We start from the raw sequence: 22,621 nt of genomic DNA, 5'->3' as shown, positions 1-22,621 counted from the left end.
GTTCCTTTAAAATATTTCTTTAAATATTGCACATTGAAAAGAATGTCCTGGGTTTGGAGGGATAACACAGCAGGTAGGGCATTTGCCTTGCGCGCGGCCGACCCGGGTTTGATTCCCAGCATTCCATATGGTTCCCTGAGCACCGCCAGGAGTAATTCATGAGTGCAGAGCCAGGAGTAACCCCTTTGCCAGGTGTTACCCAAAAATCAAAAAAAGAAGAAAAAAGAAAAGAAAAGAATGTCCAGCTCTGTTCCAGATAGGAACCAAATTGGACTTTCTTACAAAGGCATAATTTGGGGGCTGGAGAGATAGTTCAGTGGGTAGACTGCTTGCCATGCACACACCAACCCAGTTTTGATCCCTGGTACCCTATATGACCCCCTGAGTCCCATCAGGAATTATCCCTGAGTACAGAGCTAGGAGTAAGCCCTGGGCACTGCCAGGTATGGCCCCCAAACAAAAACCAAAAAAATAAAAAAGCGGGGTCATTTAATCTTTAAAAGGAAAAAGTGTTTTTTCTTTGGTAATATACAGAAATAACGCCTTTGAAATTAAGGACACTAACTTTGTTTAGATTGGGTGGGAAATGCTGGAAAAAGGAGCAGATAATATTTATTTAGTACATAAGGAGTCTTTGTGGCATTTGTAATGGTTTTGTCTTCTCTCCTCACCACTTAGGCTTTCATCTCATAAATACTCATTAACTTGTTCTTGACAATTTCTGTAGAATAAAAATGAAGGCATGACATTTTCCTCAAATCTTCTTAAAGTATTCTGGTTAAAATAGTGGAACTCAGTGACAGTTATTGTGAATTATTTATTGATGTTAAGTCTTCTTTGCCCCCTACTTAAAGATACTGATGGATTTGGCGAAATGCAGTTCTTATACATGAGTATAATTTAATCTGACTTTGTAAATTACATTTGAAAGTGTGATGGTGAAAGACTGCCGTTCATTAGCTTCTCCACCCAAATGTGAACTGGAGTTGTTTTTCGACATTGAGATTTGGGTTTCCCATTACACACAAATAAATTATGTAGTAGTTTGGGGTTAGGGAGTTATGAAAAGATTAATAGAAGAGCTGATATGTGAATTAAATATTGGAGGAAGGGCAGGGTTTAATACAATGGAAAGGAAAGAGGAGACTGTTTCTGTAGCAGAAATTACAAAAACAAAGGAAAGAAAAACCACTTGTTTCGGAAAGAAAAACAACTTGTTTCATGTCATAGTCAACAGGAATGCAGGTGACGGTTCTCTGGAACCAGGCAGTCATGGAAAATGTGAGAAGTGGGGAAGGACAGTAGGAGAAATCTGGGCCGCCTTGGCAAGCTGCTGTGCTGGAGCCTCCAGGCTGTCATCTTTCATTGTCCGTTCCTGCAAACCCTGTATTGGAAGTATGACAACGTGTGTGCCTTGAGGAAAAGGAATTTTCATAGCCAACGGAGTTTCACAAATATTGGCCCAAGAGAAGGGGGTTCTCTAAGAGGTAGAAGCAGCATTTCCCCTGTCCACAGCCCCGGCCCTCACACATCATGCTGGTGTCAGCCTTAGTGCAAGGTTGAGAACAGGACTCAGTGAATTCAGGAGGGCTATAAAGGGTCTTGTTCACACTTTTCGGTCACCTGGAGTAGGGCATATAGGGTGGCATGGGTGAAACATTGGGATACCCCAAGGGTCAGGGAGACTGAACATCTCTGCCAGCAGGTTCAGGATGGTGTGTGAGGGAGATACTGACTGGAGCAGTCACCATCGTCAGAAAGCAAAGGAGAGGGAAGACGCAAGAGAACAACACTATCATGCTTTATTATTGCCTAGTTATGGAGCTTGAGACATGCTGTCTTCTCAGATTGGCGCTGGAGGGATAGGGAAAATGATGTCCCTGATGGAAATCAGCAAGTCACGAATTTGAGGTTGAGTTCCTAGTATGGCTAAAAGAAAAGTGACTTTCAGCTATAGCTTCAGTTGCCTTGTTACAAAACATGGTGACTTATTTTGTAAGATTAGGGACAAGGCACCTTTTTTTCAATTTTTAAATTGTGAATTTCCAGTTTGGGAATAGGCATTTCACAGGTACCCTAGTCCGAACACAGTGCCAATATATGGATGGATAGGAGTAGGAGGGAGGAAAATAACGGTAATGGCTTTAATTCTGAATGTGTTAAATTTGAGACAGCAATAGGAGTCCAAAATGTTTTAGATGGACCAAAGAGATAGTAAAGGGGTTAAGGTGCTTGCCTTGCATGCAGCTGAGTCCCGATCAGTCCCCAGCACCACAGGGTCCCCCAAGTAACCCATGAACCCCAAAGCGCCACTGGGCATGGCCCTATCCCTGTTCCCAGTGTTTTGCAAAAGCAGTACTAAATTTGTGGGAGGGAAACCAGGGGCCAAACAGTATTTGTGAGTATCCTACAGAGGTATTTTTGCTCTTCTGGTTTGTTGGTTTGGGTTTGAAAGCCACATCTAGCTATGCTTCAGGCTTACTTCTGGCTTTGTGCTCAGGGATCATTCCTGGGGACCATATGTGATGCTGGGAATTGACCCTGAGTCGGCTGCATGCAAGACAAATGCCTTACCCATTGTACTCTCTATCAGGCCCCTAGGGAGGTTTTAACTGAAGGGATACCAAGCAGATGGGCATTCTAGGAGCAGAGTAAAGCCAGAACATTTGCAGAAGTCTCCAGCCAGCCTCCAGGCATTCATCTCTAAGGCCCTGCAGAGAGAGGAGAGGCTGGCCAAGAAGGACAATCAGTCATCTTACATTTTGGTGATGGGGTGTGCTGCAGTAGCATTGTCTGGCTGAAGTATAAACATTAATTATAATGCGAACCATGTTACTTCAATATATAAAAACAATCAGCCAACTGAGAGTGAGTTAATCCATATGTCTTTCTGTTCTCTGCATATTGAGTGTTTTGTGGGAATTTAGTTCCTATGTCAGATGATCCTTCAACTTAAAGCAAGTTGTTTCAATATCAAGAGATCAGTCACCATCCTTAAATTGCTTGGAGATGGCAGTAGTCTTGAATTTAAACCAAATTTCACTAGTACAACTCTGTGAGATATAGTTTGACTCAATGCTATAAGCATGACTACAAAATACAATTCTTTCTTTGTTCTAACATCTGGTCACCACTTGGCCATTGGTTAGTGCCATTGTCTTAGCTCACTTTCTTATCATCTTTATATCTTAGTACTGCCATTGTGCTCAAAACTTTTTTTTTTTGGTGAGATTGGGGATTTCGGTTTGGGTCATATTTGTCTGTACTCTTGGTTCCATGCTCAGGGGGTATGATCACTCCTGGTGGTACTCAGGGGACCATTGGTGATCCCAGGAATAAAATTGGGGTTGCATGCATGCAAGGAGAGCATTTTACCCTCTGTGCTATCTCTTGATACCAGATCTCAAAACTTGAAGAGTTGCAGCTGGTGTGTCTTGGGTATCAATATGGTCCCATATCTTCACTTCGGTACATGGGTCTGTCTTTGGGGGATAAAGGTATTCATTAACATAGAAAAAGGTGAGGCACAGCCTAAGAGAAACCAAGGGAAATAGAAACCTCAGGAAGATATGTACAATGGGCTTGGAGCATTATTTTGTCAATGGGCTTGACAATTTATTGATACTCTAATCATAACCATAATTGTTCTAGTCATTAAAGCATTTGTTGTATTATTAGTTTATATATCAAGTTTCTCATGTATTATTTTAATACTCTTACAGTATTGATAGTAAAATTAGCCTAAAATAGGCAATTCCTTATGTAGGGAAGCTATTGAGTTGTATAGAATAATGATCATATCTTAAGCCACCTGCTTCAATAAGGTTTTTCCTTTATCCTTTGTAAAAGAAAAGAATTGCAAGGATGAGTCTATTGTGCATGCTTTTGTGCTTTCAAGATAAGGAAGTAGAAATTGCTACTTTCAGAAATATAATATTCTGTTTTACTAGGGGCTCTGGCTATGTGGAATGTTGATAGTCTCATTCTGCCATTTCCTTTGCTAAGGTCTCTTGGGTTCCCTGAGTGAGAGCAAGTCAAAGACAAAAACACAATTCTGAGAGCTGAGAGGCAGATATCACAGGGCAGAAGGAGAAAAAATTAGGCTTTTGATTTCCACGGGCACCTCAATGTCCTCTGAGCAGCCACAGTCCCACTAATCTGGCCTCATTTCTGAACCTGATGCAGCTGGCGCAGGTCACACTTTCAAGATGCAGCAGTTTTCTGAATGTTGAACACTTGATATTTCTCCCACAAAGAAAGGTCTAAGAATGTAAAGGTATTTTAAATTTATGCAAACTGTCTTAGCTGATTGGCTGACATCGGTGAGCACTGAAGCCATTTCTGCTTCTTTTAGCAAGTGTCCTTTTCATCAAAGCAAACTTTATCCAGTGCCCCTGGGGAATCTTCGGCTTCATTTAACTAAACCTTAAAAAGGGAGAGAAACTTGATCATTTCTTGATTACTATGTAAGTAATAATAAACCATACTTTGTCATCACCCAAGCCCCTGAAAGCAGATGGTTCAGCAATTTAGACTTTGAAAGCCCAGCTCAAATTTAGTTGACTTTATTTTTCCCAAATTGGCATAGCAGGTGAGCTCAGCAGAACCAGGTTGGGTGGAAGACTACCAAAGAGGAATGTTCTAGCTCTTTCTTGCAGGTCCCTCCCACTTCTCGCATTAGCTGTGAGTCACATTGCAAATATATGGGAGCTGAGTCTTTGGAAATGGACACCATGTAGGAGAATGGAGGACGGGCTTCTGCAAGAAAGCTGCCCTTGGCGGATCCCAGCAATCTCTGGGATAACTTTCTCCTTCGGCCTCACTTCCATCTTCCTCCTTTCAAATCTTTGTGTCAGGCCAAACCTCGTGCCGAGCCTTTTGCTATCAAGTTGGAGAGCTATGTAGGTGGAGGGAGAGTCTAGAGACCAGCCAGCTTCCTTGGGCTTCTTAGATGTGTCTTCCTGGTGGAAGAGCCTGGATCTGCTCTCTCCAGAGCAAGGTAGGAACATCACACACAACCTGCTCAGCTCTGTTAAATGCAGGAGATTTTCATCATGTGAGGTCTGGGTCTCCTTCCCGAGAGAACACACACCTTTAGTAAGCACACAACCTCTGGGGGGCAGTCACATCTTATTCTCCTCTGTTAGAAACATTTCTATCATTATCTTGAGAATGAAGACTTTATTGAACCAAGTTTCTTCTCTAAACCAGTTACTCTAGAATCCACTTTTAAGTGATGCCATCCTATATTTTCCCTTCTTCATCTGGCTTACTTCATTTAACATATTATCTTCCAGTTTAGAGTAACTGGGTGAAGAAATACAATGGTTTAAAGAGGGGAGGGTGCCTAGTTCACCTTTGATCCCAGCATATAGGGAGGAGAAGGAAAGAAAGGAGTTAAGGAGAAGGGGAGAAGAGGAGATGAGAAGAAATAGGGTAGGAGTCAATGGTTCATTGGTGGTGTTAAGGAATAATAAAGGAGATGCCTCCAGACCCTGAAACAGACTTAATTTCTGGTCCAGGGCACCCTGAGGGGGTCCGGTGAGTCCCTCCACCTGCCCTAACAGAACCATGGCAGCCCAAAACCTTCAGAACCCAATCATTGCCATATTCACGGTCAATCTCCACATGCCTCATCCATGAATAAATCTGTTGAAAAACTCAGGTATGCAGGTTTTGTGACCGAAATATCCAGGTTCCCATGGAGTCAGGGATGGGTGACCTCCCCCCATCCCCCTGTTCTTCCAGGAGCCTGGCAGTCACATCCATGAATGGCCTCAGAGAGTGCCGAATAAGCTTATTAACTGGGCATGATCCAGAGACTCATAAATAAATCTTGAAAGACATCAGGGAGATGCAAAGATGCTTCCAGACTCCAAAGTCACTATCCAGTTAAAAATTTAATCCCAGCTGTATCACTCTATCAAAATTTTAGAATTCCTGGAATATGTGGCCACTTTTGTATCCATACAACATCTACTCTGTTTCACTGATATGCCAGAAGTAGTACACCACATTGGATGGAATATAAAGTAGAAGGCAACCAATCTTGATTAAGAAAATATTAATACACAAGGCTTAACCTGTAACAACTGGTTAGTAATCTCTTATATAAGAGCTTCATGGCTCCTGGGTGAGATACAACAATTTTCACCCACTTTCTTCTAAAGAAATCTTTTTTGATCATTTTTAGCAAGTTAATCATAATAAACAATACAAAATAAATCATTTTGGGCCTGTATTGGGGCAGGCTTGGGTGGTGATTGGGAAAATAGGAAGTAATGGTGGTGGGAAGGTGTATTGTTGGTGGAACTGGTGTTGGAATATTAAATGTGATAAAATCATTGTGAAGAATTTTATAAAAATAAAATAAAACTTAAAAAAAGAATAATAGAGCCAAATATTCAAACCACAGAGTTATCACTAAAATAATGAGTCCCAAACTTTAATAACCAAATTTTAAAGATTCCTGTCAAGATTGCAGGCTGGGGCTTGGTGAATGGGAGGGTTGAGGCAGGAAAGGGAACCTGGGAACACTGATGGGGGGAAGTTGACACTGGTGGCAGGATCAGTGATGGAACATTGTGCATTCAAAACCCCAACTAAGAATAGCTTTGTAACACACGGTATTTTAGTAAAATAAAATTTTTATTGGGGGTGGGACTCAGTTTCTTTCCCAAGGGTTATCTTGCATGTCATGTGCTAAGTTCCTCTTTTCTCTCCCCGATAATTAGTATTGTTAACCTTCAAGTTTTCAGTTTCTATTTATTTTTATGTTTCTCTTTGAAGTAACATTTGCTTGCCCTGTATGCTGATAAAGAGAGACAATCTCTTCTTAATAAATTGGAAGTATTTCTTTTTTACTTGCGTAAATCAATGAACAATGGGACGACAGTGCTACTTTTCAAAAGCAACTGGAGAAAGGCAGAGCCATGATCTCTCTCATTAATCCAAAAGGGTCTAGAAGAAAGAGCAGCTGTGGATTTGGGAATTGATTAGAGCTCCTAATCAGTGCTACTGTTGTTTTTTTTTAATTCAGTTTTGATTGATTTTATTTGTTCTTAAATTTGACTTTAAGAGCAAGCTTTCATTTCCTAAGAGAAAAGTTTTATGTTTGTGTAGGATAACATTGGTTTGTCCTTTCTCCCTTGCCACAGGGAACTTAGGTTTTTTGGGTTACACCCATAACAGTGCTCTCGAGGCCTCCCATTCCTCTGTGTTTATCTTTAACTTCTCTGTGCTCTGCTTCCCCTCTCTGTTAATCACCTATATCCCCAAATCAGACACTGTGACTTGTAAGGTCAGATCCTTCCAAAGACTCTGTATTTTGTGTTTGTAAGTGAAATATTGCTTTTCTCTTTCCCTTATGTCCATTGCATAGTTTACTTTAGAGCATTGTCTTTTTTTGTATAGACACAGGAAGACAGCTAATGCTTATGCTTTTGTAACTTAGGAGTTAATTGAGTCCGAATAATATTTACTCCTGGGCATCTGTCATATTTGCTTGACTTAAGCCTCAGTTGCCCTTAGTTCCTAGTACCTCAAAAGCAGGGTCCCGACAAAGGGACTGATGAACCCAGGGCTAGATGAAAGTTACCCTGGCATCAAAATGGGGCAGACCAAGTGCCATAAAACTTATGGTAAGTTAAGAGCATGGTCATCGGCGAATTCTGTCTTGATCCAAAGAGAAATGACTGGACAAGGACCCTGGTAGGGTAAGGAAGGACTAATCCGGCCTGAGGACAGTAGTCTGGGATCTATAGCAAAATGTCCCCAAGAGAGCCACCCTCTAAGCTTACTATGTCTCTTACTGTGTCCATACAAAATGACTAGAAATATTATTAAGAAGTAAATTTAAGATAAACTCAGTTCTGTAGATAAACTTGCCAGTTCTAATGTCTTTGACCATTTGTTGTTCCATACTATGTTTCTTTAGATTCCATATATGAAAGACTTGTTTTGATCATGACAACTATACACATATAGATAAATAAATAAGGCTGAATTCTTAAAAATTCCACAAAATTGTAAATTGGTGGCGAGTTGACAGAGCTGTTTTCAAAAAAGTATCCATTTATTCACATAGATGCATTTAAAACTTCACAGTATGAATAATCATTGGACTGGAGTGATCGGATAGCGGGTAGGGCATTTGCCTTGCACATGGCCAACCTGGGTTCGATTCCTCCATCCCTCTCGGAGAGCCCAGCAAGCTACCAAGAGTATCCCGCCAGCACGGCAGAGCCTGGCAAGCTCCCCATGGCGTATTTGATATGCCAAAAACAGGAACATCAAGTTTCACAACAAGTTTTACTGGTGCCTGCTCGAGCAAATAAATGAACAATGGGAGGACAGTGCTATTTAAATGTATATGTATGAAAGAAAGAAGTAACAAGCCCTTAGATGAAATTTTGCCTTTGAGGGGATCTAGCAGGATGAGATCTTTTTCTTAGACTGGGTGCCAGGAGACTAGCATCGGAAAGTAGGAGAGGGGAATGAGGGGCAGTGTGAGACTGGAATGGGGCACTCAGGGAGAGTGGTATAGGTGCGCAGAGAGAACGGAATAAACAGCCAGACCTAGATTGGAATAAATAGCAATTGATCACCAGTTTAGTGGCCCTGTTTTCTTCTTCATGCACCTGTTGGTGGCTGCTGCAGGCTGGTGTGGGGAAGTAGCTCATGGCCACAAAATGCACATGGCAAGAGTGCTTACATATTCTGTGAACACACATGTTTGTATTTGAGGAAAATAATGATGGCTAAATATATTTGTATAAGTAGTCAAGAATATTCTCATCTTGGTGGAATATAGGGGAAGTCATCAAATGTTACGACTTTTCATCAAGTCATTATTCATTGACTATATTCTGAGCTGACTGGACCCTTGACCCTGCCCCTCAACCAGGATGGTCTGATAAAGATCATTTTCCAAGAGCTGCAACATCCTTAATACACACTGAAAGAGCCTCAGGAATCATCTTTCAGGCTGCCTGAAAACATTGCTCAGACAAAGGTATCAGGGTACACTGGCTTTATGTCAGCTGCTTGCCAATTAAAGTGTTTTGAAATTTCTTCAAGCTATTTTTGCCATTAAGAAATATGAGGGGACTGGAGAAATAGCATATCGGGTAGGGCGTTTGCCTTGCACATGGCTGACCTAGGTTCGATTCCCAGTATCCCATATGGTCCCCAGAGCACTGCCAGAGGTAATTCCTGAGGGCAGAGCCAGGAGTAACTTCTGTGCATCGCCAGGTGTGACCCAAAAAGCAAAAGGAAGGCAGAAAGAAAGAAAGAAAGAAAGAAAGAAAGAAAGAAAGAAAGAAAGAAAGAAAGAAAGAAAGAAAGAAAGAAAGAAAGAAGGAAGGAAGGAAGGAAGGAAGGAAGGAAGGAAGGAAGGAAGGAAGGAAGGAAGGAAGGAAGGAAGGAAGGAAGGAAGGAAGAAAAAGAGAGAGAGAAAGAGAAAAGAAATACGAGACCTGTCCTTTTATTTAACTGAAAGCAGGATTTATGATGTTAAAGGAAAAAATTATTTTAAAAACCCATGTTCACCATCGGCATGTCTTTGCCTTGCCTTTCTCATCTCTGTAGTGGGAACACTGCTGCTTCCCAATGTGGCAACAGACTGAAGCCGGTATGTGCGAGTGCCCACCCAGTTCTGGGGCATAAAGTCTCAGGAGATGGTTGTAAAGATTATGACTTAAAGTTTGGTACAGTTTTGTCCTGTCAGGTTAAAGATATGATAGAAAAGTCTAATATCCGAGTGGGCAAATGCGTGGGTCTCTCTTCTAAATGTCAGCTGGAATCAGACTGCAACCATTGCAAATGATAGGTGCAGGTTGGATTATAAGCTATTTTCCAGATCAAGTAAATCAAACATGCATGTAACTCTAAGGTCTCACACTTTGGACTTGGATTTTCAAATTTTTCTAGAAATAACCATTGACTGGGAGCAAGAAAGGTAAAGGGAGGAAACAAGGAGATAGGAATTTGTAGGCAGGGCCCCTCTGTTGCTTGGTGGTTTATTCTTGTTCCAGAAGGAAGCTTATGGTTCTATTTCCAGATACCTAATATTTGGACAGAAGCCGCAATATGAGAGTCCAAGATCAGATCATTCAGTTGATTCCTTGAAGCGGGCACTTCTTTAATGAGTGAAAAGCAGTTATGGATCTGAGGGGGAAACAGAACATTAGGAGAAAGATAATAACAGCATAACCGAAGGCCATTTGGACAATTACTTTCAACAAACAAGATAATAATCACGTAGGTTATATCCCAGGCACTCGGGCTCCTGTTTGGAGCAGGAAATTGACAGGGCTGGGAGAGAGGTGCTACCTCAGGGAGAGTGGGAGCCAGGGTAATGTGTGACGAGGCGGCATCAGACGAGAGAGGAGTCATCAGATGGGAGAGGAGGGATGCAGGGGGCAGAACAGTAGGGAAAACTCAGAATGTTTGGGTCTGGAAACATTTCCGAACTGAGCAATAAAGAAAGAAAAATCCCCTTCATAGACCTAAATGACACAGAAGTTAATTTTGGAAGTATTGGAGAAGTAATATAAAAATATTTCAAAAGATAGAGAAAGAAAAGTGGGGTCATTGTAGGCTTATGTCTGCTTGGAGGTTCTGCTCTCTGATTTGCCAGGAAAATGCTCCTGAGTTTTTGCTATAAAGAAAAGTTCTTTGGCTTTCATTCCACATGTGAAGTAGCAGCCAGTTACATGTCCTCTGCCTTCAGCCCCCGGGAGGGACGAACGGCCCCACTCTGGCTCTGACAGATGCGCCTGCTGGCTGGGTGCACATCACCTGCAGTTCATGATGCGCTGCGGCCGTCAGCGGCCTCCCAGAGCCCGAAGCTGCGGGTCACTGGCTGCTATCGCAGGCATGGGAGCAGCCGGGGTGGAGATCTGCAGTGCTGCTCTCATAACCCCAGGCTCCGCCGGCCTGGCCGACACTGGCCTTTCCTCGCCGTGTAGCGGCTCTCCGCCTTCAGAGAACCCTCACAGGCAGTGATCTTCTCGGGGACTGCCCTGGAGGGCCACATTCTGTCCTCTGGGGAGTCCTGGCTGTCCCCTGCCGCTGCCTCTCCCTCTGTTTCCCAGCCAGCAGCTCCAATCATGGGCTTCCCGGTGCTGGGGTGTAAAGGGATCCCCCACCCCTGACAGAACTTTAGGTCTCACATGAACCTGTGCTCTCATGCAGCCCTGGGCATTCCTCAGACCTACCGACAACCAGGAGCCAAGTGCTGTGGACCACATTTGGCTCCTGGTTGTCAGTAGTCTAAGGAATGCCCAGAAGGTGTCCACACCCCTCCTCTGCCTGGCCCTTTTGCCTTTTCCAGCCCTGAGCATTGCTAACCTTGACCCAACCTGCACTGCCAGATATTGGCTGTTCCTCAAACAAGGGAATAGATTTTTGCTTCAGCGTAGAGAGCATAATGAAATGCTTAGCCCTGCTTGGTCTCTCATGCCCCGCTCAGCTCTAAAGCTCCACGACTTTGTACATCTAGCCAGAGAGGAAAATGGCAGAACTAGGTGGCAAGGAATCTACAGTTGCCTCCCCAGTACACAGACTGGGTACATCTGGGCCAGCCAGTGAGCCTCAGGGGCACTCATTCACCTTGCGGCAGCTCTGGTTTAGGTGCTGGGCATAGAACCGTTAGAACCATGCCCCCAAGGAGACTTCATTTCAGCAGGCCAGCTGGACAGGGGTGCATCCACTACCCCTGGTGAATCTGAGAGCCCTTTGTCATTCTGAGGGAGATGGAGACGTTGCCAGAGTCGCCCACCCCTTGAGCGGAACCCAGAACTGGCATGAGTTGTCTATTTTCTCCCTCTTGTTTGCTCTCTACAGTTGAACTCATTCTGCTCTCTCTGCTTGATTCTTTATTTCAGCAGTATCATCATTTCTAGCCAAATTGAAAATAGAATATGCATTGGGGTTGGTCTGAAACTGGAGCCTCATCCTTTGTCATTTTGTCTTTCCTCCCTTTTTTGTTTTGCTGGTGGGACCATTTGTAGATTTGGAGATATGTCTATTGCGTATGCACAGTTGAGTCCTGTGTTCGAGAACTGGGGGAGACACACTCTCCCCCACTCCTAACTTTTCAATACTTTTATCAGCTTTTCAAGGTAGCTTAGAAATAACATCAACCACAGTCAAGCAGTTATTTACTGATTCTGACTGTACCCACTGGCACAAAGCACTTGCCCAGTATGGCCTTGTGTGTCCTTCAGGGAGCCCTTTGAGTCAGGTGGGTCAGCATCTTCCTGTACAGCCCAGGGAACTTAACGAAGAGGCCCCAAGGCACACGGGTCAGGACTGAAGCACATCGCCAGGAATACTCACCACAGGGGAGTCTGACCTATGGTGTGTTGCATTGCAATTTAGAAACTCACTTTCCTTACTCTGCTTTCCAGGGCTTAGAATTAAAATGAGAAATTTCTTAATTCCTGAGAATCAGGACTTGATTGCTATGTTTTTGAGGCTATTGCTATGTTTTTACCAAATCAGAATATTTTCTTATGCTTCACCACAAGAGTTTGAAATATGCTCTACCCAACCCAGGAAATCGGGTTCTTTTTTCTTGGGGTCCATCTGGACTCTTCATATAGGCCCAGGCCTTATCATGTATTAGAAATATTGCCCATATTCATTATGCCCCTAAGGCTCAGATCACACATTTCTTCATCTCTGGAACCCAGTGCTAGGCACACATTGGACATAAAGGAAGACTTTTACTGATACACAAAATATTTTCATTCCCCAAAGTATGCTTTAGTAGCTATTTGTAAACTCACTAACTTACTTAAATGATCTTTGGAGCTTATTTCCAATATGTATCACCTCTTAACAAGTGGTGCCGTTTACTGTGTTGGGTGAAAGAGTGCTTTCTCTAATTTGCTGTAAAATAATTTCCATCGGAGGCTGGGAAGATGGCTGAGTGGTAGAGCACAGTCCTTATTTGATCCCTGATGCCTCCTGCCCTCACCCCCAGCAGCTCAGGGTGTCACCCTAGTGGCCCCTGGGCAGCTGTCCTAGTGGCTTGCAGCACTGCTCTGCTAGGCATGAACACCAAACTATCGGGCCTCCAGTGGCCAGCGTCAGCACCACCAAGAGTGGCTCCTAGGGCACTCACCCCATTCCAATAGGTGTAGCCCCGCAAAAGATCATTTTTTCAAATTTTCTTAAGTGATGACATCATAATAATATTTGAAAACCATGTCTTTCCTCACTTTGCCCCATGTTTTAAAATGATTTTTTGCTGTTTTTCAGGAAGGTGATGTCTGGCCCAACACGTCAGCTGAAATCATTGTGTATTTTAACCCCCGGGAAGCCAGGGTTTATCAACAGACTGTTTACTGTGACATATCAGGTAAAGACTTACGTGTACAGCTGGGTTATCAAGTTCCTGGAGCAACAGAAGGTTTCTGAGAGTGTGTCTGTGTCTGTGTGTGTCTGTGTCTGTGTATGTATGTGTGTATTTAGGCATGGTATAAGCTGGGGAACAATTGAGTCAATCTCTGCACTTCTCACTTCTTTCTAGTACTGCTCCAACTCAAGTCCATTGTCATTGTGGTGTGCTAAGGTGGTAGGAATCATGAATATTACTTCCCTTTGAGTTTTTAGAGCTATGAGAATATTTGAGATAAATCCTCACAATGTTACTGTTTTTGCTATAGCATCTGGTTTGCTATATTATCTATTTGAAGTTTCCCCCCTTTTGTGTGTATGGGGGAGGTGGGGACAGTTACACCCAGTGGTGCTCTGGGCTTTCTCCTGGTTCTGCTCTCAGGGGTGAGTCCTGGCAGTGCTTGGGAGACCATATAGGGTATTAGGAATTAAACCTGGGTTGGCCACATGCAAGGCCTTACCTACTGCTTTATTCCTCGGGCCCATTGAAGTTTTCCTTTCTTTTTTAATCACAACACTGATTGCTTAATGGGTAGGTGGGCAGCCTGGCAGAGGCAAGAAGCCATTGGGAGGTATACAAGCAGGGGCATCTGTGTTGTCCTACTTCTACAACATCATGATTGAGAATCACATTTAAGTACATAAATGTGATGCGCTGAAGGGCCAGTTTTTTAAGGAGTCACATGTTACCACTGTTGTTCTGACTCTTCTTAAATAGTCCTAGAGGCCTGTGTCAGGTGGGTTCTCTTTCCTTACTGCCATTCAGTTTCTCACCATTAAATATCATTTTAGTGTCTTTCATAATTGACTCGGGTTCGATTCCTCCGCCCCTCTCCGAGAGCCTGGCAAGCTACCGAGAGTATCTCGCCTGCACAGCAGAGCCTGGCAAGCTACCCGTGGCATATTCGATATGCCAAAAACAGTAACAACAAGTCTCACAATGGAGATGTTACTGGTGCCTGCTCGAGCAAATCGATGAGCAATGGGATGACAATGACAGTGATACATAATTGTCTATTTTCTTTTTGTGCCAGGGATTGAAGAACCTGAGTCTTCATCCCTTTGAGGCATGTGCTTTTCTATCACGCCACCTTCCCTTTCCCAGTCCTTTACTTAACTCTTTTTTTTTCTTTGCTTCTTTTATTTATTTATTTGCTTTTTGGGTCATACCCAGCGATGCGCAGGGTTTACTCCTGGCTCATGCCCTCAGGAATTACTCCTGGAAGTCCTCAGGGAACCATATGGGATGTTGGGCATTGAACCCAGGTTGGCAACGTGCAAGGTAAATGCCCTACCCGCTGTGCTACGGCTCCAGCCCCACCTTTACTTAACTCTTAAGCAGCATTTTTACCCCCACCTACATTCTGCCAAACTTTCTAGTTCCTCGTTTTTTATTTCTTGTAAAAAATTACAAAGGCATGTGCGCGGCGGGGGGGAGGGGGAAATGATATGTGTGTTGTGTTGTTGTTGTTCAAGAGCTCTCGGGGCAGTTCTCTCTCGCACGCACTGTCGCTCACATTCTGTGCTCTCAGCCACCGTGTATGGACCGAATCGGGATGGCTCCTCCCTGTGCTCTGCTTCTGTGTGTGCCCCTGTGCTCTCTTCTGTCTGTCTCTCTATCTCTGTCTCTGTCTCTGTAGTCTCTCCTCTGGTCTCTTCCGACCTCTCTCTGTCTCTGCTTCTGTGTCTTCTCTCTCCCTTCTGTCTTTTTTGCTGTTTCTTCTCCTTTGTCTTCTCCTTGCTTCTGTCTTGCCTCTGTCCTCTCCTTGCTGTGTCTTCTTCTGTCTGTGTCCTGCTGCCTCTTCTTCTGTCTCTGCTGTCTCCTCGCTTCTGTGTCTTCCCCTGCTTCTGTTACAGTCTTAGTTTATACAGCAATCACATAGGGCGGTAACAAAGGTAGGTTGAACATTAACAAATCAACAAAGAAGGGTCAAACCATTTCTCCAGGAGATTAACAAAATCTCATCTAAGGAGATTACTCCAGATTACTAGTAGATCTTCTCAAGGGTGGGATCCAAACAAGGGTGTGTCAGTGTGTGTCCCTTCCTTCCTCAGCTTGTAATCTGCTTAAATAGTTACAGTAAATCTACTTCAAATATTTCTAGCAATGTCATTCTGTATGAGCACAGTAATAGATATATCAGACTTAAAGTTTGGTTCTTCCTGAGAATATTCACTATATATTCCAGACCACAGTCCTCAGGCCTGGTTAGTCTTCCTAACCCCAGCAGGGTCCTAGTCTCGTCCTTTTTTTTTTTTTTTTTGGATCATGACAGCATTTGTCTATGACCATGTTATACTTATAGTTGAGTATTGTGGTGCTTTGGCCTGGCCCATTTTGATGCCAGGTTAGCTCACAGCTTGCCCTGAGCCCATTCCGTCCCTCGTTGGGACCCTGCTTTTGGGGTGCTAGGAACTAAGGGCAACTGAGTTGAAAAAGCAGGTGCCCAGGAGTAAATATTATTGGAATCAATCAACTCCCAAGTTACAAAGCATAATATTAACTATCTTCCTGTATCCATACAGAAAGGACATTGCTTTGGGGCTGGAGCGACAGCCCAGCGGGTAGGGCATTTGCCTTGCACTCGGCCAACCTGGGTTCGAATCCCAGCATCCCATATGGTCCCCTGAGCACCGCCAGGAGTAATTCCTGAGTGTAGAACCAGAATTAACCCCTGTGTATCGCCGGGTGTGACCCAAAAAGCAAAAAAAAAAAAAAAAAAAAAAAAAAAGAAAAAGAAAAAAGAAAGGACATTGCTTTAAGGTAAACTAAGTTCCCTGCGGCAAGGCTACAAGGACAAATCCAATGTTATCCTACAATTGCTAGCTATTTTTTTTTAACTCCCTGAGGACTTTTTTCTCAGAGCCATTAGCTTCTTATGCTAACTCAGATCAGTCACCCCCTGCATAAGTATTAACAGGAATTTTTTTTAAACTTTCACTTGTGTTCCATTAGTCCTTTTCACTCTTGTTTTGATCAAATAACATCCTCAGAAAGCCTATATATGGAAACTTAGATTCTTGAATGCCTGAGAAAAATATTATTCTGCTTCCATCCTCACTTGATAGTTTAACTGACTACAGAAACCTTGATTAAAGTCGGTGCCCCTCGAGGCTTGGAAGGTGCCTGGCAAATGCAAGGCAAATGCAATGTGATTTCCAAGCCCGCCATCCTGACAACGCCACCCTTCCTGGCAAGAAGAGCCTTGGAGGATGTCTCTGTGGCTTTGCAGGTACTTAGGCAGCCTGAGGTCATGGCCATGGAGTTCAGTTCCAACGCTGCCACACACCAAAGCAACCCGACGCGCCCTGCTGTCCATGGTCCTGCTGAGAAGGAACTGGAATAATAATTACCCCTTGGAAATTCAAAGACATGCCAACCTCTGTATGACTCCAGAAACCTGAAGACCTCCAAATTCTCTTTCCTTTACATGTCGCCTTTCCATGTTTTCTAGTCCGTTTAGTTTCCTGTGGGCCACTTCAGTCTGATTACTTAGGTGCCACTTAAGCTCTGAGATATTTTATTTATTATGTCATGGACATGCTCTTCTCTTTTATCCCCTTTTGATTCCTCTGGAAACCTTACCAGTCCAACACTAGACCTGTAGGATCAGTCATGTTGTTAAAGAGCAAGATTTTAATCATCAAATATGACTAACAAATGTCATTATATGCCACGCAAAGCCGTTATACTAAGATGCCCAGAGCAATGCTGATGTTTATTGGTCAGAAAATGTCAGCTAATTGTGGACCAATGTACGGGTGGAACCATTCTAGATCACAGAGACCTCCCGCCCCCCACACACACATCCTGTGATCCTGAAGAGTCTGGTTAGGACACTGTTGCTGGTCAGCCCCTTGGGGTGTCAGCTCCCATTTTGCACACATAACTCCAACCAGCCCTCATCACTCTTTGTACTTGAGGCTTTTCTAACCTGCCTTATTCAAGTTCATCAAAGCCTTTGGCCAGAGTAGCTTCAAGGGACCTTGCATTTTGGAACACTCTTACTGAAGTAGAAGCAGATGTTACTAAAATTTTGTTTTATTTTTTGATTTTGTTTTCCTCTTTTTAAAAAAATTCTTTGCAAGGAGATCAAGGAGATCAAGCAGGGACAAGTGCTAAAATTGAATACTTGCCTTTTGCTTTACAAGAGTTTGAGTTTCAGTTTTTTTCTGATGTATTTCCTAATAATCTTTCCTAAGTGCCATTGATTTACAATAGTAAGTAGGTTCCAGGCTTATATATAAGCATCTCTATATACTCCATGATGTTCACCAACAAAAGTAGTTTCTGGGCTGGCACAATAGTACAATGGGTAGGGCACTTGCCTTGCATGCTGTCAGCCCAGGTTTGATCCCCGGCATCCATATGGTCCCCCAAACCTGCCAGGAGTAATCCCTGAGCACTGCCAACAGTGACCCCCGCTTCCCCTAACAAAAAGCAAAAGTCGAGCTTCTGGTACCATCATGTGCTGGGGACCAGCCCTGGGTGAACAGGTCTGAAGGAGGGACACTGCGAGGATTAAGGAAAGAGACAGAAATCCGAGAGAAAACAGCTTGGGGCCAGGGGGCGCACAGCCTCAGGAACTGAGAGCCCGACTCCTCCACACACAGTGTTTGATGCTGGGAACCAGTAATCATCCAAAGGAGAACCGCATTCTTCGCTCAGGTGCCTAGCTGTCTTGTCTATTTGAGTTAGACTTTTTACATAGCTGAGGGTGATAGTTAATTGGAAAAACATTTTTGGAAAGGGCTTTCTCAAGGGGAGATTCTCCCAGAAGGTGGAGCAGAGACAGAGCAGACAGGACCCCCGCCAGGGCAGCATCCCATCTCCAGTGCCAGCATTCAGGACCAAAAAGCCCCCAAACTCCCTCTCCTGGTGGTCCCCTTTATCTGTCCAGTCCCCATGGCCTTGCAGTCAGCCCATCTCACCCAATCTACCCACCTGCTTCCCCCTTTCCTTCGGGTAAGTTTTAAGCTGTTTTGGCTCTCTATTTCATTCTTGTAATTCACTGTTCTTTTATGTATAGTTTCTTCTAAGTTCAATCCAAAGATATTTGAACTCTTGTTTTTTTCCAGAAAGATTATCGATGTCTGAGTTGCCTAGACAATGTATCACAAAGTGGGCAGTGCTGCCCTCCCTGCCTAGGGGTGGGTGTGGGGAGTGATGGGCGTATAGGGGGGTGCTGGTGGTAGCAGCCTTGGGCTAAATTGGAGGGGGTATGCTTTCTGGGTTTTGTTTCCTTGAAAGGGGGGGTCAGTCAGATAAGATCAGGAGCTTTGGGCCTAAAGTATCAGCAGTTTTTGTCTTACATGCATTCCTTCCTTCCACAATGTTCCTTCCAATGCCTCCAGTCCATGGATGTCCTTTTGCACTAAGAAAATGGTTTCATTTTCAGGGTATCTCAGGCTGCATCCTCTTGGGAATATGGCGGCACTGATTATTCTAAACTTGGCAGAGTGAGGAGGGAGAGTAAAAGAGTAAAAAATAATTTTTCTCATCAGTGCAAAAATTCCATTCTGCCGCTCCTCTCAGTTTTTCTTTGTGTCCAGGCACCAGCCAGTGCCAGTGTGGTACACGAAGAGGGGGTGCCAAATCCCAGACTCTGCTACTCTCCTCCTCCCCAGCTCTGGGACCCTTCCTGATGATGTCCTCCCCTCCCCTGGACAGAGCCCCCACCTTGAGTCTATGAGAAGCATTTTCTTGCTTTAGTATGTAATTTTGGCAAATGGGTATTTATTCCTAAGCAGAACTGTAGCACTGTAGCACTGTCGTCCCATTGTTCATCGATTTGCTTAAGCGGGCACCAGTAACGTCTCAATTGTGAGGCTTGTTGTTACTGTTTATGACATATCGAATATGCCACTGGTAGCTTGCCAGGCTCTGTTGTGCAGGCGGGATACTCTCAGTAGCTTGCCAGGCTCTCCGAGAGGGATGGAGGAATCATACCTGGGTCAGCCACGTGCAAGGCAAACGCCCTACCTGCTGTGCTATTGCTCCACTCCCTAAGCAGAACAGTACAGTTTTTTTTTAAATTTATTTTATTGAATCACCAAGTGGAAAGTTACAAAGTTCTCAGGCTTATATCTCAGTTACACAATGCTCAAACACCCATCCCTTCACCAGTGCCCATATTCCACCACCAATAAAAACAAAAACAAAAGCAAAAACAAACAAAAAAAAAACAGTATACATCCCACCCCTCACCCCCCAACCCACCCTGTAGGTGAGTGATAATTTCACTTCCTTTTCTCTTTACCTTGATTACATTCCAGATTTCAACACATAACTCACTTAAATTTTATGTATTAGAATCAAACTCTGCTATCTGCTGTTACCACCAGGAAGGCAGTGTCACTGAGAAAATGTTGACTCAGTGAGTGAGAGACTAAATGAAAGTGGGGGTCGAGGCAAATGAAAGGATGAATGAATTCTAGTGTGCTCTGGCCTCTCCCCTATCAGTGAGCGTGGAGTTCTCCAGATGAATCCATAATGAAGGTAGAATGAACTGAGTCTCTGGACTGATATCGTCTGCTTCCACCTTCAGGCCAGCCTGGCCCAGGCTTCGTAAAGGATCCGAGTGACTGTCTGCACGTCAGTTTCAGATGCAGACTGAACACTCTCCAGCAGCCCCCGTGCCCAGGGTGGTGGGCCCACTCTCCCAGCTCTGGCTCCCCAGGGTATCGTGCCTGGCCAGATTCCAGGGGGTGGCAGCTCTCCAGGAGGTTCCCAACCGTTATGTAACTATTTGGATTTGTCTATTGTCTCATTTGCAATTCTGAGTTCTGCCACAGAATTCACATCCTGGGTAAACTGAATAGTATAATTTTCCATCTGCATGACATTCTTCCTTATTTTGTTAGTGGTTTATTAAAAGATACATTGCCAAGAAAGGGTTTTGTTTACATAGTAATTCCATATTATCTTCCCTGTAAATTCCATGCAATTCTCTGTGTCTTTTCAAGGACGGGTGCTTATTCCTGACTATTATCTTCAAAGGACTGGTAAAACCTCTTGATTTTAGGTCACTGAGAGATGCTTGTTAGGCAGACAGAAAGCCTCCCTCCCTTGTTTGCTTTTGTTTGCTTTTGTTTTCCTTTGCCCCCTTTACACCTTTTCACAGGAATGATAGCATATGCTGTACAATGGATCTGACATTTCTTTTAAAATATTTCTTGAAGATTATTTCATAATACTAAATAGAACTTTCTGTTCTTCTTAATGGTCATTTAGGAAATCCTTATATTTGCATGCATTAATTTACTTTTTAATGTTTTTTCCACCAAGAAATACAATGTGGATTCATAAATGTACAACAGATACTGTGGTAGGCAGAGGAGGGCCCTCCCCCAAAATGCCTGTGCTCGAAGCCCCTGAACCTATGGCTGTGTCACTGTGTTGTGTTTCAGACCATGACCAAGTGGAATGATGAGAGAAAATGGAATTTAGGTTCCTGTGAGTGGAGCTGAGAGTTAAGAGATTCTCCTGGATGCTATGAGCCAACCACTCTATGGAAGTCTAGGGTCTTCAGGGTCTCCAAATGTCCCACAAGGAGGAAAAACCTCATTTTCGGCCTCAGAGTGGTGAGAATCAAGATAGATTGGATCAGTTAGTTCTGGACTGGAGATGGAAGGGATTAGGGAACTGAGGAAGCATCTCGAAACAGTTCAAAGGCAAGTGCTGAGGTTTTCTGCAGAAAGGAATACAGGCCCCTGTTGTTACCTGACCTTAGTCCAGAGAGGCCCACACTGTGACAGTAAACACTGACATCAAGGTCATTTGTTGGTGCAGTGGTAAGGAATGATTATGCATCATAACAATTAAGCAGCAAACAGCACGTAACTGCCACCAAGATCAAAAATAGGATTGTTTCAATCCCTGTGTATCCCTTTCCGATCACACTCAGTCCTCTGCTGGTCTTCATGGTCATTTGCTTGCTTTCACTTACATCTTTACCCCCATGAAATGATTCCTCAACATGCAAGTTAGCACTTCCTGTCTGGGGAATATATAGACTTGAAACCAGTCTACATGGCCTATCCATATTGGTGCTTATTGCTCCACTTGTATTTCCCTTTCATTGCAGTACAGCATTTCCCTCTTGGTGAGTAAATATTCAGTGACAGAAGCAGTGAGGAAGGTCAGTGTTACAGGTCTTAAGGACAAGCCACTCAAGGTGCAAGAAGTCTAACCCACATCCCCACCTATAGCGTTCTTTTTTGGAAAGGTTGTATATATATGTGTATATACATATGTGTATGTAAATGTATATATATACATATGTGTATATATATATGTACCATAAGTACAAATTTATGCAAAAGCATAGTTCCTGCACTTGGAGAGTTTAGGTGTGAGGGTGTTCACACACAAACACTCACTGCAAGGCTGTAGAGGAGCAAATCCATCAGCTTAGGGCATGGGCTTTCAAGGATGTCTCTCTAGAGAAAGTGACCTGGGGTGTATTTGATCATCAAGAGTGAAAATGGTGGGTCAAGGAAGGGTAGTGGCCGGACATTCCAGGTTGGGAACGTCTCTGTGAAATACAAGCAGAAGCATGAAATGGCATATCCTTCAGCTGTGACAGCCAGAGACAGGAACAGAAAGAGGGCCAGGCAGGGGCAGGTGGAGGTGGGAGGTATAGGTGGAACCCGTTTGTGCAGGGCCACCCTTGTGTGGACCTCCTCCTGGGTGCGGGGTGGGTGAGGGCGGTCGCTAAAGGGTGCTCAGCCTGGAGGCCACCTGTCTAGGTCACAAGATGGCCAGTGTAACACCATCAAACCCTTTCCAGTTAACCTGAAACTGAAATCTTATTGTCAAGTTTCCGTTCTTGGCGGAAACCTGTGCATGAGATATTTATAAAGGGCCGCTGATGGCCTGATCTAGGTCTTGAACCTGCTCCTTCCTGGCTCTCAAGTTTCCAATGAAATGTGTCCACTCCTAATTTTGATCATGAAGATTACCGCTTTAAAAGCAACCAACAGTGGGAGAACCACATTTGGTCTAGATCACCATATGGGAACATGAAAGGAATAACACCTTTTGCCTCTGACTGTGAGGGGCACGCTAGCTCACAGCACGGATGGGGGGCGTGGGCGCTGCGGTGGGGAAGCAGCATGCTAGGGAGGGCACCAGAACACCATCTTCCTTTAAAGACCAATTAGGATGAAACTTCATTGTCCATTTTTATTCTCTGCAGGAGAAGGGGAAAAC

At 43.9% G+C, this 22,621-nt stretch overlaps 1 protein-coding gene across 1 annotated transcript in view; it reads left to right on the top strand.

The window, feature by feature from the left end:
* Positions 1 to 22,621, top strand: part of HYDIN (HYDIN axonemal central pair apparatus protein) — a 273,502-nt gene that overhangs the window by 84,390 nt on the left and 166,491 nt on the right. The window contains exon 10 of the mRNA XM_055145713.1: positions 13,270 to 13,369. Within this exon, the coding sequence (XP_055001688.1) occupies positions 13,270 to 13,369 (100 nt within the window). The remainder of the gene's footprint in view (positions 1 to 13,269; positions 13,370 to 22,621) is intronic.

The sequence above is a fragment of the Sorex araneus genome, chromosome 8 (genome assembly GCF_027595985.1).
Source record: "Sorex araneus isolate mSorAra2 chromosome 8, mSorAra2.pri, whole genome shotgun sequence".
Classification (NCBI taxonomy): domain Eukaryota; kingdom Metazoa; phylum Chordata; class Mammalia; order Eulipotyphla; family Soricidae; genus Sorex; species Sorex araneus.
The sequence above is the reverse complement of the archived record's forward strand: the minus strand, read 5'-3'. Positions and strand labels throughout refer to the sequence as shown.